Source organism: Palaemon carinicauda, chromosome 10 (genome assembly GCF_036898095.1).
Source record: "Palaemon carinicauda isolate YSFRI2023 chromosome 10, ASM3689809v2, whole genome shotgun sequence".
Classification (NCBI taxonomy): Eukaryota; Metazoa; Arthropoda; class Malacostraca; order Decapoda; family Palaemonidae; genus Palaemon; species Palaemon carinicauda.
The window spans coordinates 133,840,775-133,859,062 of NC_090734.1; the positions used below are offsets into that span (position 1 = coordinate 133,840,775).

At 40.4% G+C, this 18,288-nt stretch overlaps 1 protein-coding gene across 2 annotated transcripts; it reads right to left on the reverse strand.

Annotated features, from left to right (window-relative positions):
• Positions 1 to 403: 403 nt before the first annotated feature.
• On the reverse strand, positions 404 to 17,825 carry LOC137648794 (coiled-coil domain-containing protein 124-like). 2 transcript variants are annotated; one of them, XM_068381939.1, is made up of 5 exons: positions 17,724 to 17,825; positions 15,609 to 15,781; positions 13,899 to 14,033; positions 2,369 to 2,523; positions 404 to 1,504 (listed from the first exon to the last, which is right to left on the reverse strand). In XM_068381939.1, exons 2-5 carry the CDS (start codon positions 15,765 to 15,767, stop codon positions 1,318 to 1,320), a joined length of 636 nt encoding a protein of 211 aa, XP_068238040.1. In that variant the 5' UTR covers positions 15,768 to 15,781; positions 17,724 to 17,825; the 3' UTR covers positions 404 to 1,317. The 2 variants fall into 2 exon arrangements, with proteins under 2 accessions (XP_068238040.1, XP_068238041.1); XM_068381940.1 differs by having other exon boundaries at positions 17,713 to 17,741.
• Positions 17,826 to 18,288: the final 463 nt, after the last annotated feature.

Sequence of the window (18,288 nt, forward strand, 5' to 3'; positions counted from 1 at the left end):
AGTAGTAGCCTTTCACCGCCAAGACAGAGGAGCTTTTCTCTGCAAAGGTAAATGAAGAAATCAGATATTAGTTACAAATGATCAACTTCCGGCTCACTCATGTACCGCCAGCCTTTACCCGGTTTGCAGGGACACAACGACATGTCTGACCATGGAGCTGACATCACAACAGCAATTCACACAAGTAATTAAAAGTTTCACCTACGCACCGAAAGTAAAGTTTCACCTAAGCACTGAAAGTATGTCTGTACTCTATGCAGCCAAAGTGAAGGAGTACTGAGACACCCGACAGCCAACTGTGTTTACCTCATTAAAAGTTTAACAGCCAGTTCCAGTCATACTCCCATTAAAGGTCAAAGGTACGTATTACATGTAGGAACACAGTAGTTTTAAAGATATCTCATTAATTTCTTCAAAAACTTTATTGTTGGACTTTATGATATTAGATACAAGAAAATGATAAAATCCTTCTTATTCCTCAAAAATATTTCTGACCAAGATGTCAAAGAAGATTATGAACAGAACAAAATGGAAAGATGATTTTCCATATTCCAAACATATCTACCCGACAATAATTATCCACTGGTATTTAAGCCAAAGATGCAGTTTACTAATCATGCAAAGCTGCTTACCATATACAGTAATGTGCTGTATTAAATATTTCAGCATTGTTGTTATTAGTGTAATGTAATACACTTTCAAATGTATCACTTTTATATCAAACAAAAGTAATTTAGTTTAGATTTGAACACATTCAAATTTGAAAAACGTCATCCAAACATCAACTCTTTTTTTTCATGATTTTGTTGGTTAGGAAACAACCGTCCGATTAATTAAAATGATTGATTGTTATTTTCATATCCATATGAATGTAAAGATAACCAAGTAAAAAAATTCATTATCAATCCATATACATAATTAAGATACTGAAAGACAAAAAAAATTCACGTAATAGCTACTCGGAAATATGGCCTACCAACTGTAAGACATTAATTTCCTATTGGCTCATCTGAAACCATATCTCATTTCAAGACACCTATTGAAACAAAAGTAATTATATTTCCTCAGTCTAATATCTTTGTAAATACTGAACACATTCACACACTAACCAACATGAATTAGTTCCATTTACTGCGAACACTTCACCAGTCAGAATTATAGAGCCAAAGTGTTCACATAATTTCCACACTGGTATCATATTGGTAGATGTTTCCAATTCTGTGCAATTTATGAAAATGTAAGCTGCAAATAACTTGCAAAAAGAAAATCCTCCAGGAACTCTGTTACTAAGCGCTGAAAAATTTCCCGTTTACTTTCCTAAGCTCTTTTGTTCAAGGGATTCTCGGGACTTTTCTGCCACTCCTTTCTCAGCATTTGTTTCAGTTGGGACAGACGTAGATTAGGATTCTCCTTTTTCATTTGTGGTAGTCGCTTCTCTTCAAATGCTCTAAATGCTGATGCCATCCTTTTCTCTGGGTGAAGATCGGTCGAGTCACCATCCACACTGAAAGAAAGTTGACATTAAAATATTTTTAATATTCCATTTTCATTTCACATAACACAAAATAAAGGTCTTCAATTGCAATTGAAAAGATCACAGTAATTGAACTTAACTAATAAAGATATCAAATTATATATTACAAGTTGATCAAGGATCTTAACCTACTCTGAACAGTTAAACACAACAGGCCAAGCAGTTAGTTTCTCATAAGTTATTCCATATTTGACATCTATTTCCACGTTATGCATTACTTTCAAATACATGTAAAAATGATTAAAGCCCTATCGATATAATCCTAAACACCAAGGCACCAGAAGTTTCAAATATGTAAGGCTGAAAGGTAGTTAAAACATGAAACTTTTCTAAAATTCTTTAACGAAGGACAACTCCCGAACTCCTTTCAGGTCAGGTGAGTGCAAATTACTCAAGGTTTTATTTGATGATTGTCCATTACTGAATTTTCAAAGCTAGTTATAAAAATTAAGTGAACCATCTGAAAACATTGTTTAATATGATGCCCTAATACAGTATATCTTAAGAAATATACACTAAGTCTCCTCCAACTGTTAATGTAAGATTAAATCAAAATCTCTCTCTCTCTCTCCTTTCATGCTAAAGTAATTTTATGGTTTATATAAGTTATGAACTCACTCACTCACTCACTCACTCACTCACTCACTCACTCACTCACTCACTCTCTCTCTCTCTCTCTCTCTCTCTCTCTCTCTCTCTCTCTCTCTCTCTCTCTCTCTCCAGTGTTATTACAGTATTTCTTTATCTTATCTTTGTTATTTTCAGTTGTATTTCTGTTTGTAAGCTGGGTACCTTCTGTAATTAAAAGCATAGTACAAAAATAGTTTACCCCACCTCAAGGCAGCCACTGCAGCATCAATACCACTGGCTGAGATGACTTCGTCCTCTAATCTGTTGAGATTCTCAACCAAAGGCATCTCTGTAATGGTCACATCGCGTTCCTTCTGCTCTTCATTTTTCCTTGCTGCTTCTCTCTCTTCAATATTTTTCTGCGAAAGGAAACCCAATACAGTATGTGTGTGTATTTGACAAAAGTTTTTAAAGCCTGAGAAGTTTAGATTAATACATTTTAAGTAATTCATTTCTTGAATACACACATTTTACTTAGGCTATATTATTATTATTATTACTAGCTAAGCTACAACCCTAGTTGAAAAGCAGGATGCCATTAGCCAACATAGAAAAATAGCCTGTGACGAAAGGAAAAAATCCCCTTCAGTTTCTTTTTGGATGTTGGCTACTTCCCAAAATTGGGGAAAGTGCCATGGCAAACAGATATAGATGACAGTCAAAGGTTTAAGACATTCGTTACCTGGTAACCAACCAGTACAAATTAATTGATTGTGACACCTTACCTAGAAACAGCACAGACATTCTAGTAAATTACATAAAAACATTACGAGCAAGTGGAGATACCAAGGGGGTACCCCAAAAGTACCTTAAATGGTAGCAAAAGACAAGATTGACTTACTTTTCCCAGTCATTATTATCATTATTACTTTCTAAGCTAAATTTAACTCTAGTTGGAAAAGCAGGATGCTATAAACCCAAGGCTTCCAACGGGGAAAAATAGCCCAGTGAGGAAAGGAAATAAACTATTTAAGAAATAATGAATATAATATACAGTATCTTAATATTAGTCACAAAGTTAAAATAGATCTGTCATATATAAACTATGAAGAGCGACACAGCCTTTTCAACAGAAATACATTTCCAGCAAGTTTTAACTTCTGAAGTTCCATCAATTCATCTACTCAATTAGGAAAATTATTCTACAATCTGATAACAGCTGGCATAAAACTTCTAGTATACTGTGTAGTATTGAGGTTGACTTTAAACAATACAATATCATATTAAACAGATGTCAAAAAATGACAGATAAAAAAAGGAAATAAGACAGTACAAGTGATACTACAGCACCTTCTGCCCGGGATAACAAGACGAATCTGCTCACTTCTTAATGATCACATGTCCCTCTTGTGCAGTGTATAGAGTGTTATTGTCAAGCTAATTACGCTTTATTGTTCTCATCATCATCATCTCCTCCTACGTCCATTGATGCAAAGGGCCTCGGTTAAGATTTCACCAGTCATCTTCCTCGTTAACTTTTAAATCAATACTTCTCCATTCATCCTCTCCAACAGTTATACTTTTCATCATATTTGGTATTTAAATGAAACGCACCATAAAGCACTGGTCCCTGGCAAGCCAATCAGCTGCCATATGCAATAGGGAGAAAATCCAGCAGTTGCAGTGTTAAGGAAAAGATAAAAAAAGAGACATTAACATGGATGCAAGAAAGCAGGTACAGAGTCATACCAGAAGGCTAAGAATTGAGTGCAGCTAAGGGCCAAAAGGCCACTGCAAAGACCTATAAGTAATGACTAAAGACTACAATGTACAACTTGAGATGCATTAATTGCACTATCCCCTTATTTGGTTGCAAGTCTGGATAAACTTGAGGAACAGTTCCATAGTAGGGAGGTTCTATCTGGCTAATGCAATCACATGAATGCAACTCGAGACTTTTTTCTGGTGAAGATTTGTTTATTCTCGGCTTACGTGCTAATGGACCAGTATCACACAATACGTTAAATAATAAGTTTTTCATTTTAGGAAAACATCCCCAAAAAAATTAAATTAAGGATACAAACTTACAAAATGAAATATGTTATTTTCATTAGTAAAATAAATTTTTGAATATACTTACCCGATAATCATGTAGCTGTCAACTCTGTTGCCGACAGAAATCTACGGTCGGGATACGCCAGCGATCGCTATACAGGTGGGGGTGAACACCACAGCGCCATCTGTGGTCAGGTACTCTAGTACTTCTTGTCAACACCACCTCAATTTTTTCCTCGGTCCACTGGTTCTCTATGGGGAGGAAGGGTGGGTCAATTAAATCATGATTATCGGGTAAGTATATTCAAATATTTATTTTACTAATGAAAATAACATTTTTCAATATTAATCTTACCCGATAATCATGTAGCTGATTCACACCCAGGGTGGTGGGTGGAGACCAGCATACATGTTAACACAGAAGCTAAGTATCCCGTATTTTATTTTATTAGTTATTCAAAAATAACATAAAATAAATAAGTACCTGGTAAGGAAGACGACTTGAACCATTACTCTGCCTTTATTAAGTACGGCTTTCTTACTGAGCGTAGCGGTCCTCTTAGGATGCTGAACGACTCTTAGGTGCTGAAGTATAAAGGGCTGCAACCCATACTAAAGGACCTCATCACAACCTTTAACCTCGGCGCTTCTCAAGAAAGAATTGACCACCCGCCAAATCAACAAGGATGTGGAAGGCTTCTTAGCCAACCGTACAACCCATAAAAAGTATTCAAGAGAAAGGTTAAAAAGGTTATGGGATTATGGGAATGTAGTGGCTGAGCCCCCGCCTACTACTGCATTCGTTGCTACGAATGGTCCCAGGGTGTAGCAGTTCTCGTAAAGAGACTGGACATCTTTGAGATAGAATGATGCGAACACTGACTTGCTTCTCCAATAGGTTGCATCCATAACACTCTGCAGAGAACGGTTCTGTTTGAGGGCCACTGAAGTAGCCACAGCTCTCACTTCATGTGTCCTTACCTTCAGCAAAGCAAGGTCTTCTTCCTTCAGATGAGAATGTGCTTCCCTAATCAGGAGCCTGAATAGGTAAGAAACTGAGTTCTTAGACCTTGGAAGAGAAGGCTTCTTGATAGCCCACCATAAGGCTTCTGATTGTCCTCGTAAAGGTTATGACCTTTTTAAATAGTACCTAAGAGCTCTAACTGGGCAAAGTACTCTCTCCAGTTCGTCCCCCACCAAGTTGGACAGGCTTGGGATCTCGAACGACTTAGGCCAAGGACGTGAAGGAAGCTCGTTTTAGCAAAAAACCGAGCTGCAAGGAACATGTAGCCGTTTCAGATGTGAAAACTATGTTCCTGCTGAAGGCGTGGATCTCACTTACTCTTTTAGCTGTTGTCAAGCACACGAGGAAAAGAGTTTTTAATGTGAGGTCCTTAAAAGAGGCTGATTGGAGAGGTTCAAATCTTGATGACATAAGGAACCTTAGGACCACGTCTAGATTCCAGCCTGGAGTGGACAACCGACGTTCCTTTGAGGTCTTAAAAGACCTAAGGAGGTCCTGTAGATCTTTGTTGGTGGAAAGATCCAAGCCTCTGTGGCGGAAAACCGCTGCCAACATACTTCTGTAACCCTTAATCGTAGGAGCTGAAAGGGATCTTACGTTCCTTAGATGTAACAGGAAGTCAGCAATCTGGGTTACAGTGGTACTGGATGAGGAAACTGCATTGGCCTTGTACCAGCTTCGGAAGACTTCCCCTTTAGACTGATAGACTCTGAGAGTGGATGTCCTCCTTGCTCTGGCAATCGCTCTGGCTGCCTCCTTCGAAAAGCCCCTAGCTCTTGAGAGTCTTTCGAAAGTCTGAAGGCAGTCAGACGAAGAGCGTGGAGGTTTGGATGTACCTTCTTTACGTGAGGTAGACGTAGAAGGTCCACTCCTAGAGGAAGAGTCCTGGGAATGTCGACCAGCCATTGCAGTACCTCTATGAACCATTCTCTCGCGGGCCAGAGCGGAGCCAACCAACGTCAGCCGTGTCCCTTTGCGAGAGGCGAACTTCTGAAGTACCCTGTTGACAATCTTGAACGGCGGGAATGCATACAGGTCGAGATGGGACCAATCCAGCAGAAAAGCATCCACGTGAACTGCTGCTGGATCTGGAATCGGAGAACAATACAACGGGAGCCTCTAGGTTATCGAGGTAGCGAACAGATCTATGGTTGGCTGACCCCACAGGGCCCAAAGTCTGCTGCAAACATTCTTGTGAAGGGTCCACTCTGTGGGGATGACCTGACCCTTCCGGCTAAGGCGATCTGCCATGACATTCATATCGCCCTGAATGAACCTCGTTACCAGCGTGAGCTTTCGATCTTTTAACCAGATGAGGAGGTCCCTTGCGATCTAGAACAACTTCCACGAATGAGTCCCTCCCTGCTTGGAGATGTAAGCCAAGGCTGTGGTGTTGTCAGAGTCCACCTCCACAACCTTGTTAAGCTGGAGGGACTTGAAGTTTATCAAGGTCAGATGAACCGCCAACAGCTCCTTGCAATAGATGTGAAGTGTCCTTAGCTCCTGATTCCATGTTCCCGAGCATTCCTGTCCGTCCAAAGTCGCACCCCAGCCCGTGTCTGATGCGTCAGAGAAGAGACGGCGGTCGGGTTTCTGAACAGCCAAAGGTAGACTTCCTTGAGAAGAAAGCTGTTCTTTCACCACGTGAGAGTAGACCTCCTTTCTTCGGAAACAGGAACTGAGATCGTCTCTAGCGTCATGTCCTTTATCCAGTGAGCCGCTAGATGATACTGAAGGGGGGGAGGTGGGGTCTCCCTAACTCGATGAACAGTGCCAGCGATGAAAGTGTCCCTGTTAGACTCATCCACTACCTGACTGAGCATCGGTTCCTTCTCAGCATGCTCTGGATGCAATCTAGGGCTTAGTATATCTTTGGGGCCGACGGAAAAGCCCGAAAAGCTCGACTCTGAAGATCCATACCCAGGTAGACAATGGTCTGGGATGGGACGAGCTGGGACTCCTCAAAATTGACCAGGAGGCCCAGTTCCTTGGTCAGATCCATAGTCCATCTGAGAATCTCCAGACAGCGACGACTTGTGGGAGCTCTTAAAAGCTAGTCGTCTGACGGAGCCGGACACAAGATCATGGTACTGCTGCACAGTCTGTGAACTGTCAACCATGGGGAAGCGAGGAAGTACAGTGACAACACGAAGCTGTCTAGACTGTCTGGGTCGTACAGACAACTCCTTATCGGGTTGCTGAGGTTGCCGCACTGCGTCACAACAAGACACTTCTGCTGGTTGTTGAACGTCTTCCCAGTGACACACTGACTCCGTAAACAAAAAATCCTCTAACAAGGACTAAGCTTGGACTGCATGTCTTGCAACACAGCTCAAGGTCTATGGGAGCAGGTGTGGTAACAGACGGGGTTAGCGACTGAAGTGGAACCATTACCCTCCCTGGAAGCATGCTATGCTTAAATAAAAGTCCATAGGAGGCTAAGCAGCTAAAGGCTCCTCTCCAAATGACAGAGTCCTCAAGGGAAAATCAGAAGGAGGGAGAATAGCACTTTCTCATCTACAGGAACCATATCCGAGAAAAGCTAAGTTCTCTCAGTGAGGGTTTCACTGGTGCAAAAGCAGCAGACTAGAAGGCAACGTTATGAAACTGCTTGACAGTCTAGTGAGTTGGCAACAACCAAAGATGTGTGACTGAGAAGCATGCGGTAAGGTATGCAGAGCATGCTGTATGTAGAGCATGCTGTAAGGTAAGCAGAGCATGTTGCATGGCGTGCGGCTTATGCTGCATGGGATGAGGCTCATGCTGCATGGGATGAGGCTCATGCTGCATGGTACGAGACTCATGCTGCATGGGATGAGGCTCAAGCTGCAAGGGATGAGGCTTATGCCGCATGCGTTGAGGAGGATGCCGCATAGTATGAGGCTCCTGCCTCATGGGTTGAGGCGGTTGCCGCATAGCATGAGGCTTTTGCCTCATGGTTTGAGGAGGATGCCGCATAGCATGAGGCTCCTCATAAGCATGAGGCTGCCTCATGGGTAGGGGAGGATTTTTTAAAGAAATCTGAACCTGACACTAATCTAGCTGTCCGAGGATTTACCTGGTGAGACATCAGTCTCTTTACCAGCGAGTTTTACCAGATTTCCCCGGGCCACCACGTGACACAATTGGTAGTAATTCATTCAAATTACCCCTAATGAGTCAATATGGATAAATATCAACACAACATCGTGTTCAAATAGAAATAAATTTCTACCTCATACTTGGGATCGAACGCTAGCCCCTTCTAATGAAAGGCCAGGTCGAAACCAACCATGCCACGAGAGCCCATTCAAGAGTTGAGGTTCTTGCCTCAAGAGTGGAGGTGGCTGCCGCAAGAGTTGAGGTTGCTGCCTCAAGGATGGTGGAGGTTGCCGCAACGCAAGAGGTTGCTGCATAGCGCTGGTATCTGGCAACTCCCAATGCAGCAGCTCACGCGTGGAGGTAGGTTGAGGAACCTCAACATCATACGTCTGGCAGGGTGGACTGCGCAGAGGTGGAGTTGAGGTTGCTGCCTCGAGGATGGTGGAGGTTGTCGCACCGCAAGAGGTAGCTGCCTCGAGGATGGAGGAGGTAGTCGCAACGCAAGAGGCTCCTACCTCAAGGGTAGAGGAGGTTGCTGCAAAGCATAAGGCTCCTGCCTCAAGTGTTGAGGAGGTTGCCGCGTGGCAAGAGGCTCCTGCCTCAAGGAAAGTGGAGGTTGCTGCACAGAGCTGGTATCTGGCAACTCCCAATGCGGCAGCTCACGCATGGAGGTAGCTTGAGGAACCTCAACATCATACGTCTGGCAGGCTGGACTGCGTAGAGGTGGAGTAGCGCTCGCAGGAGGAGGTGTGTTAACCTTCTCTGCCTGAAACTCCTGCATCAACACCGCAAGCTGAGACTGCATTGTCAGCAGCATAGACCACTAGAGTTTAAGAAAGACAACAACAAACGGAGCTACTGTCCGTTGAAACTGAGGGTCTAAAACAGCTGGTGCGGCAACAGACGGAGTTACTGTCTGTTGCGATACCACCTTGCCTCTCTGGGAGGTGTGCAGTTGTCGTACTGCAGCAAGTCCGAACTGACCCAGTGCTAATGGCACCACCTAGGAGTTGGACTTGCGCGGAAGGGACCGACTTGCACTTAAAAGCTGCAAGATTTGGTCCATGGTTTCTGCGAGAAACCTCTTCCGCAGACGAGGAATAAATGGGCTCTCTCGTCTTTGTGTGGGTGGGGTGATCACGTCGGCTACGTGAGTTGGTTACACCCGAAACCACGGAGGGAAACGTCTGTTCGTCGATCAAGGCCTGCTGAACCCATAAGTCCTTCGACATTACTTCTCCCCTGGGCTTGGGAGCTTGTAAGAGGTCCCAGACTAGGCGAACAACTGGCACGAACAGACGAACCCTCGAACGCAACACTGTAACACTTATCACTTTATCACTTTTGATTTTCTGTTTGCACTTATTTCACTGAACTCGAAACTTTAAGTGGTTTGTACCTGAAACACGCAATTCTATCCTTCATTAAAAGTTAGTAATTGCGAAAACAGTATTATAATGTAACAGAAAAACATAATGAAAGATAAATAATTCAGTGGCTGGAAAAGAGATTAAACACTAGATCAAATAAACTACGTTTAAAATCTCTCACCGCATAAAGTCTGAGAACAAGAATAAAACTCTAGAAACGTTTACCTTCTTCCCCTAAAGAGACTAGGGAGAAGAGTAAAAACGATAACAACGTTACCCGTTTGAACGAAACGTTTATCCTCCTCTCTCTCCCTCCGTCTCTATCTCTCTCTCTCTCTCTCTCTCTCTTGACTTAGCACCTGAGAGAAGAGCCCAATTATATATATCGTTAAAACATATTATTGTTAAAGGAAAAAAACTGAAAGGTTTCCCAAATAAAAAGTTCCTTTATTAGAATAGAACCATTTAAGCTAAGAAAGAATGAACAAAACGCTAGAATCGCTTTACTCTTACTGCAACGTGACACCGTGATAGACTCTCTCTCTATCGTAACGATAGAGCGCAAGTTGAACGTTCTGAACGTCAACAAGTGCAGAGACAAAACAAAACGTTAGTTCAACTTTGAAAACAGTACAAGACTATCAAAGAAATTCTTTCAAAAACATTAAAATGGCATAATATGTTAACAGGTAAAAACGAAATGACGGGCTCAAAGTTAATTAACTTCGGTTCCAAGAAAAGACCGCCTACTATTAGGAAAGGTCGAATATAAACAAATATAAAAATTAATTTTAATAAGTTTATAATAAAAGGAAGTTAATCAAAGAGGCCTATAAGGCGGAGAGATAAAAAAATAAATCTATAACTTTGTTAAGCAAAATTAAGAGAGTCTATACTCTCTTCGACACCAACACTTCCGTCTAAGGGAAGGGTCGGCCATTTAAAAGTGAAAGAGAGTTCATACTCTCTTCGTACCAAAATTAAACCAAAAATTAAATCAAATTAATTCCAAAAACTTGCTAAGCTAATGATATAGCTCCCTGAATAGCGAAGGCTAAACTCTAGAGCAAATACATCACCAAATCGTGAGCAATAACTCCAGAATCAACAGCGTATCCATGTAGGTCTAGCCGGAGGCACGACAGAGGAAAAATTGAGGTGGTGTTGACAAGAAGTACTGGAGTACCTGACCACAGATGGCGCTGTGGTGTTCACCCCCACCTGTATAGCGATCGCTGGCGTATCCCGACCGTAGATTTCTGTCGGCAACAGAGTTGACAGCTACATGATTATCGGGTAAGATTAATATTGAAAAAACAGAAATTCACAACTTTGTTTGGAAAGATTTTGGCAAACTAAAATTATTTTTGTCTGGCAAGTGAATGAAATAAAAATACAGTAGTTATGATAACTTGTTGGGCCAACAATCGTCAATAGTAAGTGTATAAGGTGTCATTTTCAATAAAGTACAGTGCTATGGAAATAATTGATTAACATACCAAGGCACTTCCCCCAATTTTGGGGGGTAGCCGACATCAAACAAATGAAACAAAAATGGGGACCTCTCCTCTCTACGTTCCTCCCAACCTGACAAGGGACTCAACCGAGTTCGATTGGTACTGCTAGGGTGCCACAGCCCACCCTTCCCCGTTATCCACCACAGATGAAGCTTCATAATGCTGAATCCCCTACTGCTGCTACCTCCGCAGTCATCCAAGGCACCGGAGGAAGCAGCAGGGCATACCGGAACTGCATCACAATCGCTCGCCATTCATCCCTATTTCTAGCACGCTCTTTTGCCTCTCTCACATCTATCCTCCTATCATCCAGAGCTTCCTTCACTCCATCCATCCACCCAAACCTTGGCCTTCCTCTTGTACTTCTCCCATCAACTCTTGCATTCATGGCCTTCTTTAGCAGACAGCCATTTTCCATTCTCTCAACATGGCCAAACCACCTCAACACATTCATATCCACTCTAGCTGCTAACTCATTTCTTAACCCGTTCTCACCCTCACTACTTTGTTCCTAACCCTATCTACTCGAGATACACCAGCCATACTCCTTAGACACTTCATCTCAAACACATTCAATTTGTCTCCTTCACTTTTATTCCCCACAACTCTGATCCATACATCACAGTTGGTACAAAAACTTTTCTTTACATTCATGACCAACCCTTTATTTTTTACTACTCCCTTAACTGCCCCTAACACTTTGCATCCTTCATTCATTCTCTGACGTACATCTGCTTCCACTCCACCATTTGCTGCAACAACAGACCCCAAGTACTTAAACTGATTCACCTCCTCAAGTAACTCTCCATTCAACATGACATTCAACCTCACACCACCTTCCCTTCTCGTACATCTCATAACCTGTCTCTTACCCACATTAACTCTCAACTTCCTTCTCTCACACACCCTTCCAAATTCTGTCACTAATCAGCCAAGCTTCTCTTCCGCGTCTGCAATCGGTACAGTATCATCCGCAAACAACAACTGATTTACCTCCCATTCATGGTCATTCTCGTCTACCAGTTTCAATCCTCATCCAAGCACTCGAGCATTCACCTCTCTCACCACTCCATCATCATACAAGTTAAACAACCACGGCGACATCACACATCCCTGTCTCAGCCCCACTCTCACCGAAAACCAATCGCTCACTTCATTTCCTATCCTAACACATGCTTTACTACCTTTGTAGAAACTTTTCACTGCTTGCAACAACCTTCCACCAACTCCATATAACCTCATCACATTCCACATTGCTTCCCTATCAACTCTATCATTCGCTTTCTCCAGATCCATAAACGCAACATACACTACCTTACCTTTTGCTAAATATTTTTCGCATATCTGCCTAACTGTAAAAATCTGATTCATACAACCCCTACCACTTCTAAAACCACCCTGTACTTCTAAGATTGCTTTCTCTGTTTTATCCTTAATCCTATTAATCAGTACTCTACCATAAACTTTTCCAACTACTGTACACTCAACAAACTAATACCCCTTGAATTACAACACTCATGCAGATCTCCCTTACCCATATATAGTGGCACAATACATGCACAAACCCAATCTACTGGTACCACTGACAACACAAAACACATATTAAACAATCTCACCAACCATTCAAGTACAGTCACACCCCCTTCCTTCAACATCTCAGCTCTCACACCATCCATACCAGATGCTTTTCCTACTCTCGTTTCATCTAGTGCTCTCCTCACTTCCTCTCTTGTAATCTCTCTCTCATTCTCATCTCCCATCACTGGCACCTCAACAGCTGCAACAGCAATTATATCTGCCTCCCTATTATCCTCAACATTCAGTAATCTTTCAAAATATTCCGCCACCTTTTCCTTGCCTCCTCTCCTTGTAACAACCTTCCATTTCCATCTTTCACTGTCTCTTCAATTCTTGAGCCAGCCTTCCTTACTCTCTTCACTTCTTTCCAAAACTTCTTCTTATTCTCTTCATATGAATGACCCAATCCTTAACCCCACCTCAGGTCAGCTGCCCTCTTTGCCTCACTTACCTTGCGCTTCACTTCCACATTTTTCTCTCTATATCTTTCATACTTCTCTACATTATTACTCTGCAGCCTTTCTTCAAAAGCCCTCTTTTTCTCTTCCACTTATACATTCACTCCTTCATTCCACCATTCACTGCCCTTCCTCATGCTGCCTCCAACAAACTTCTTGCCACACACATCACTTGCAATCCCAACAAAATTTTCTTTCACTAACTTCCACTCCTCCTCTAAATTACCAGTTTCTCTTACTTTCACTTCGTCATATGCCATTTTCAACCTTTCTTGATATTTACTTTTTACTCCCGGTTTTATTAGCTCTTCAACCCTCACTAGCTCCCTTTTACATCCACCTACTCTATTCCCCAACTCTTTAGCTACTACTAATTTTCCTTCCACCAAAAAATGATCAGACATAACTTTAGCCATACCCCTAAACACGTGCACGTCTTTCAATCTTCCACACATTCTTTTAGTTATCAACACATAATCCTTTAACGCCCTTTCTACCACTCTTCTATTTGCTACTCTTACCCATGTATACTTGTTTTTATCTTTCTTTTTAAAAAAGCTATTACTTATCACCATCTCTTGCTCAACACACATATCTATCAGTCTCACCACTCTCATTTTCACCTGGTACGCCATACTTCCCAATGACACCTTCTAAATAATCTATCAAAATCCTTAATATCTAATGTTTGATTATGTACATGAGCATTACCTGAAGCTGATACTGCGTAACCTTTTGAGGTGTGGGTACAACTTTAGGAACGACTTCTTCCTCTTCATTTTTAGCTAAGGCTCGTAGTTCTGCTTTCTTCTCCAAGTCAGCCAAACGTTTCTTTTCACGTTCATCCTAAAGAAGAAAAGGTTTTGCTTAAAAACGATGAAATGAAATATCTGCCAATCAAAAGCTACAAAATTAGTCAAAACCAGTAAAAATAATCAAGAACTCATTACGGTAATTATATTTATATTAAAATTTCAGATTAATGAGCAGAAGCAGAAATATTAATTCTCTAATTCTCCTATAGACAGGATATTTTTAGTACCATATTATATAAAGTATTGTATATATTTCTTTCAATACAAGAAACCCCTAAATATGAAAAATAACTGGTTCTGTTATAGAGAAAAGTCTTAAAATGATATTACCAAATTCATTCATATGAATAAATAAAAAGGCAAAAATAACTCCTTTATATTATACCAATGAGATTGCATAACACATTCACCAGTTCTAATTCTTTCCTCAACAGAGTTATCAACTCGAGTGTTATTAATATCGTGCTTGAACCTTGTAGCTCTTCAGTGTCTTGTAATGTACTGCAGAGTATAGAGACTTTATTGTATCTCCACATTCATTACACATCGCATTTTACAAATGGAAACACCACCACTTCAATGAAGACTACTACAGTTTTGGTAGTGGTCCTCATTTTTCATCAAAAACAAGCATGTCTTTACTAAGTTCAACAGCCGTTTATTGTCCCAGTCCCTTATACGAAACTGAAAGGAGTTAATATTTGGCAGATCCTGAGTAATGGCACAGCCTGTAGGCAATTGCATCGGACCAGTGACCGATCCAGTAAGCCACCTGGCGATTGGCTTTGAAAGAAACATCCATGGCAGTATGTAGACTCAAGAGTTGAAAAAACTGAGCCTTCAGTCTTAAATCTCCCTCAAGAAACTCTAACCGTAAAAACAGGAAATGTGAGATCAATGGAAAGTGCAGATTGGCTCGTACCTTCAGCACATAAAGACTCCTTTACCGAGAAAGTACAGGAGGTAGGATCTTACTCGAGCATTCAGAACGTACCAAATTCTGAGGCCTGGAAATACTACAAAATTTTATATAATTTGTATTTTCCTTAGCTATCCAAATCTGAGTCATTTATATGTCGTTACTACTAATCAGGTTTTCTACGACCAGCCAATCAAAAAATGTTGGATGATTGCAACATGTTTCGTTTAAAGGTTTAAAGGCCGCTCATGAATGGCAGAGGCAAGGGACAGTGACACTACCCTAGCAAGCAGGACAAAATGGTATGAGCTACAACACCCTGATAGAAATAATGTGAAAACAATGTAATGCAGTACAGTGGGTTACCTAGTTATGTTAGTCAACCATACATACGTAGTGGTCTATGTTTCGTGGGGTTATTTATGAGTTGATCCACCCTAGGGAACCAAGTATTCGCAGATTTTTGCTCTTCACAGGTGTCTCTGTTACCTAAACCCCACAAACAAGGAGGGCCGACTGTACCGCATTAAATTTTTCAAAGCTGTTCCAGCTATTAAAGGACGATGATTTGTATTTATGAAGGAAGAAATTACTCAACAAAAAACATCTTAATAGGAGGTATGACTTTTGGATGATTTTATTAATTATAATAACCAAACATATGATAAATAGTAGAAAATTATTTACCTTTCTGGCCATTTTCTTCTGCACTTGTTTGTCATCATCATTCCAGTATGCATCTTCAATCGCCTTGTCTTTCTTTGCCTTTTCTTCTGCAGCTGCTTCCGCTTTACGTGCTCGTGCAACAACTGCCTTGCTGTTCTCGCCCTTGAATTTCTTAGGCATTACTTCTAGCTTTTCTGAAAGTTGAAGCACAGTACAATTAAATATATGGAAATGCCTCAAATACTAACTATACATGGAATGATTCACATTTAACCACGAGCAAGCTAATTCCTAGAAATTCAAAATATGACAAATTTAAAAGTACAGTAATTTGTATTTTTCCCAACGATATAAACCTTTATTATTATTATTATTATTACTTGCTAAGCTACAACTCTAGTTGGAAAAGCAGAACGCTATAAGCCCAGGGGCCCCAACCGGGAAAATAGTCCAGTAAGGAAAGGAAACAAGGAAAAATAAAATACTCGGAGCCTTTGTATATCAGCAGCCAGTTCCTCATGCGTTGATTAATAATGGACATCAACTAACCTAAACTTTCTCCCCCTAACCTAACCTACAAGCCGTGTCCTTACCTACTTACCTAACGGGTGGCTAAGGCCCCCCTGCGACCCCCTCTTACACTGCCATATTCTAAGTTAAACATAATAATACATACAGGTGGCTGCTATCATACATACAACCCAAATATTTTAAGACCAGTAACAACATTTAATAAATATCTCCTATATAAACTACTAAAACTTTACCAAAACAAGAGGAAGAGAAATAAGATAGAATAGTGTGCCCAAGTGTACCCTCAAGCAAGAGAACTTTAACCCAAGACAGTGGAAGACCATTGTACAGAGGCTATGTCATTACCCAAGACTAGAGAACAATGGTTTGATTTTGAAGTGTCCTTCTCCTAGAAGAGCTGCTTACCATAGCTAGAGTTTTTTCTACCCTTACCCTTAAGAGGAAAGTAGCCACTGAACGATTACATTGCCGTAGTTAACTCCTTGGGTGAAGAAGAATTGTTTAGTAATATCAGTGTTGTCAGGTGTATAAGGACAGAGCAGAATCTGTGGTAATTGTTTACAACACCACGCTCTCCATTTACTCCAAAATAATGCAATCCTGCAGTTCTCATCTTTTTGCACAGTAATTAGGTGATTATTTAAATTCTGGGAAAGCAATAATTAGCAAGATATGTTGAGGAAGGGGGAAGGGGTTATAAAAAGAAAATAGCTCGGTTTCTTCACCAAACGACTTGGAACTGACATGTTAACATGGTCAACCAAACATAAGTTCGTGATGCCAGCGTACATTTGATATACTGTATATTCAAAATATACTTAATTAAAAATGGATTAATTTACTCAAAAGTGTCCATAAATTATACAATTTACAAACAGTGACACTTTTGAGTAATCACTCAATTTTTGATTAAGCATATTTTGTATACAGTATATCAAATGTACGCTGGCATCACGAACTTCTGTTTATGTACGCTAGCATCACAAATTCTGTTTGGTTGACTATGTTGACATGTCAGTTCCAAGTCGTTTGGTGAGAAAACCGAGCTATTTTCTTTTTATAACCCCTTCCCCCTTCCTCAACATATCTTACTAATTATTGCTTTCCCAGAATTTAAATAACCACCTAATTACTGTGCAAGAAGTTCAGAACTGCAGCATTGCATTATTTTGGAGTAAATGGAGAGCGTGGTGTTGTAGACAATTACCGTAGTACATTGTCGTATTATTACTCTACCTAACGGGTTACGGGACCCCCATTACACAGCCCTACTCTTAGTCGGACTTCATCATACATAAAGGTGGCCGCTATCATACATACACCCACAGTTCGCAAGTAGCCGAAGACTGTATTAAATTAGGCTACCGTAGCCTGGGCTTAGGAAACATGTATACAGTAGATACTATAGGGTTAGAGAGTCCTACGATATCCTAACGTTACGACAGGAAATTTTACTAAATCTCAACAGATGTATTAGCCTTCCAGCAATTACTCAATAAAAATACAGTACAAAATGTTAAAATAAATACTGAAATGATTAAATATTCATCAATATATGTCAAAATGTTAAAAGACAACAATCTTTACGAACACTTTACTTACTTGGGTGCTTTTCACTGCACCAGATGGTGTCATCGAGATATATTTTGGTGTGAAACTATACCACGTTTCAGAATTAATAGTTTTATTACAAAATTGAGTTTTCTTAAATTATGTGATATACAAAATAATAATGAAACCATATAATATCATATAGAACTAATTCTTCCGAATAAAAACAACAATTAATGTTCTTAGCACCATATATATTATGGAGTATTAGTTGAGTTGCAAAGAGCATTACTTATCATTGTAATTTTGTGAAGTAGAATATAGCAAGATAACTTCATTGTAAACAAAACAAATTAAATTCATTCAGATCTCATTTAAATCACCATTTTACCTCTATGAAAATAATATGCTCTAAAAGGAAGTATACTTTATTTTAAAAAGTCCTCTATTCTTAACCAAAATTATTGCAGTTGTTTACCACTGTATTTTTACTTCACCTTACGTAACTCGGATGGACGACTACGAAGAAGGACGTTCGGACGAAATAATCAAACTTATATCAGACGACGGAAATACGTGAAAGGATATTGTTGTAAATAACAGGAATAAAAGAAAC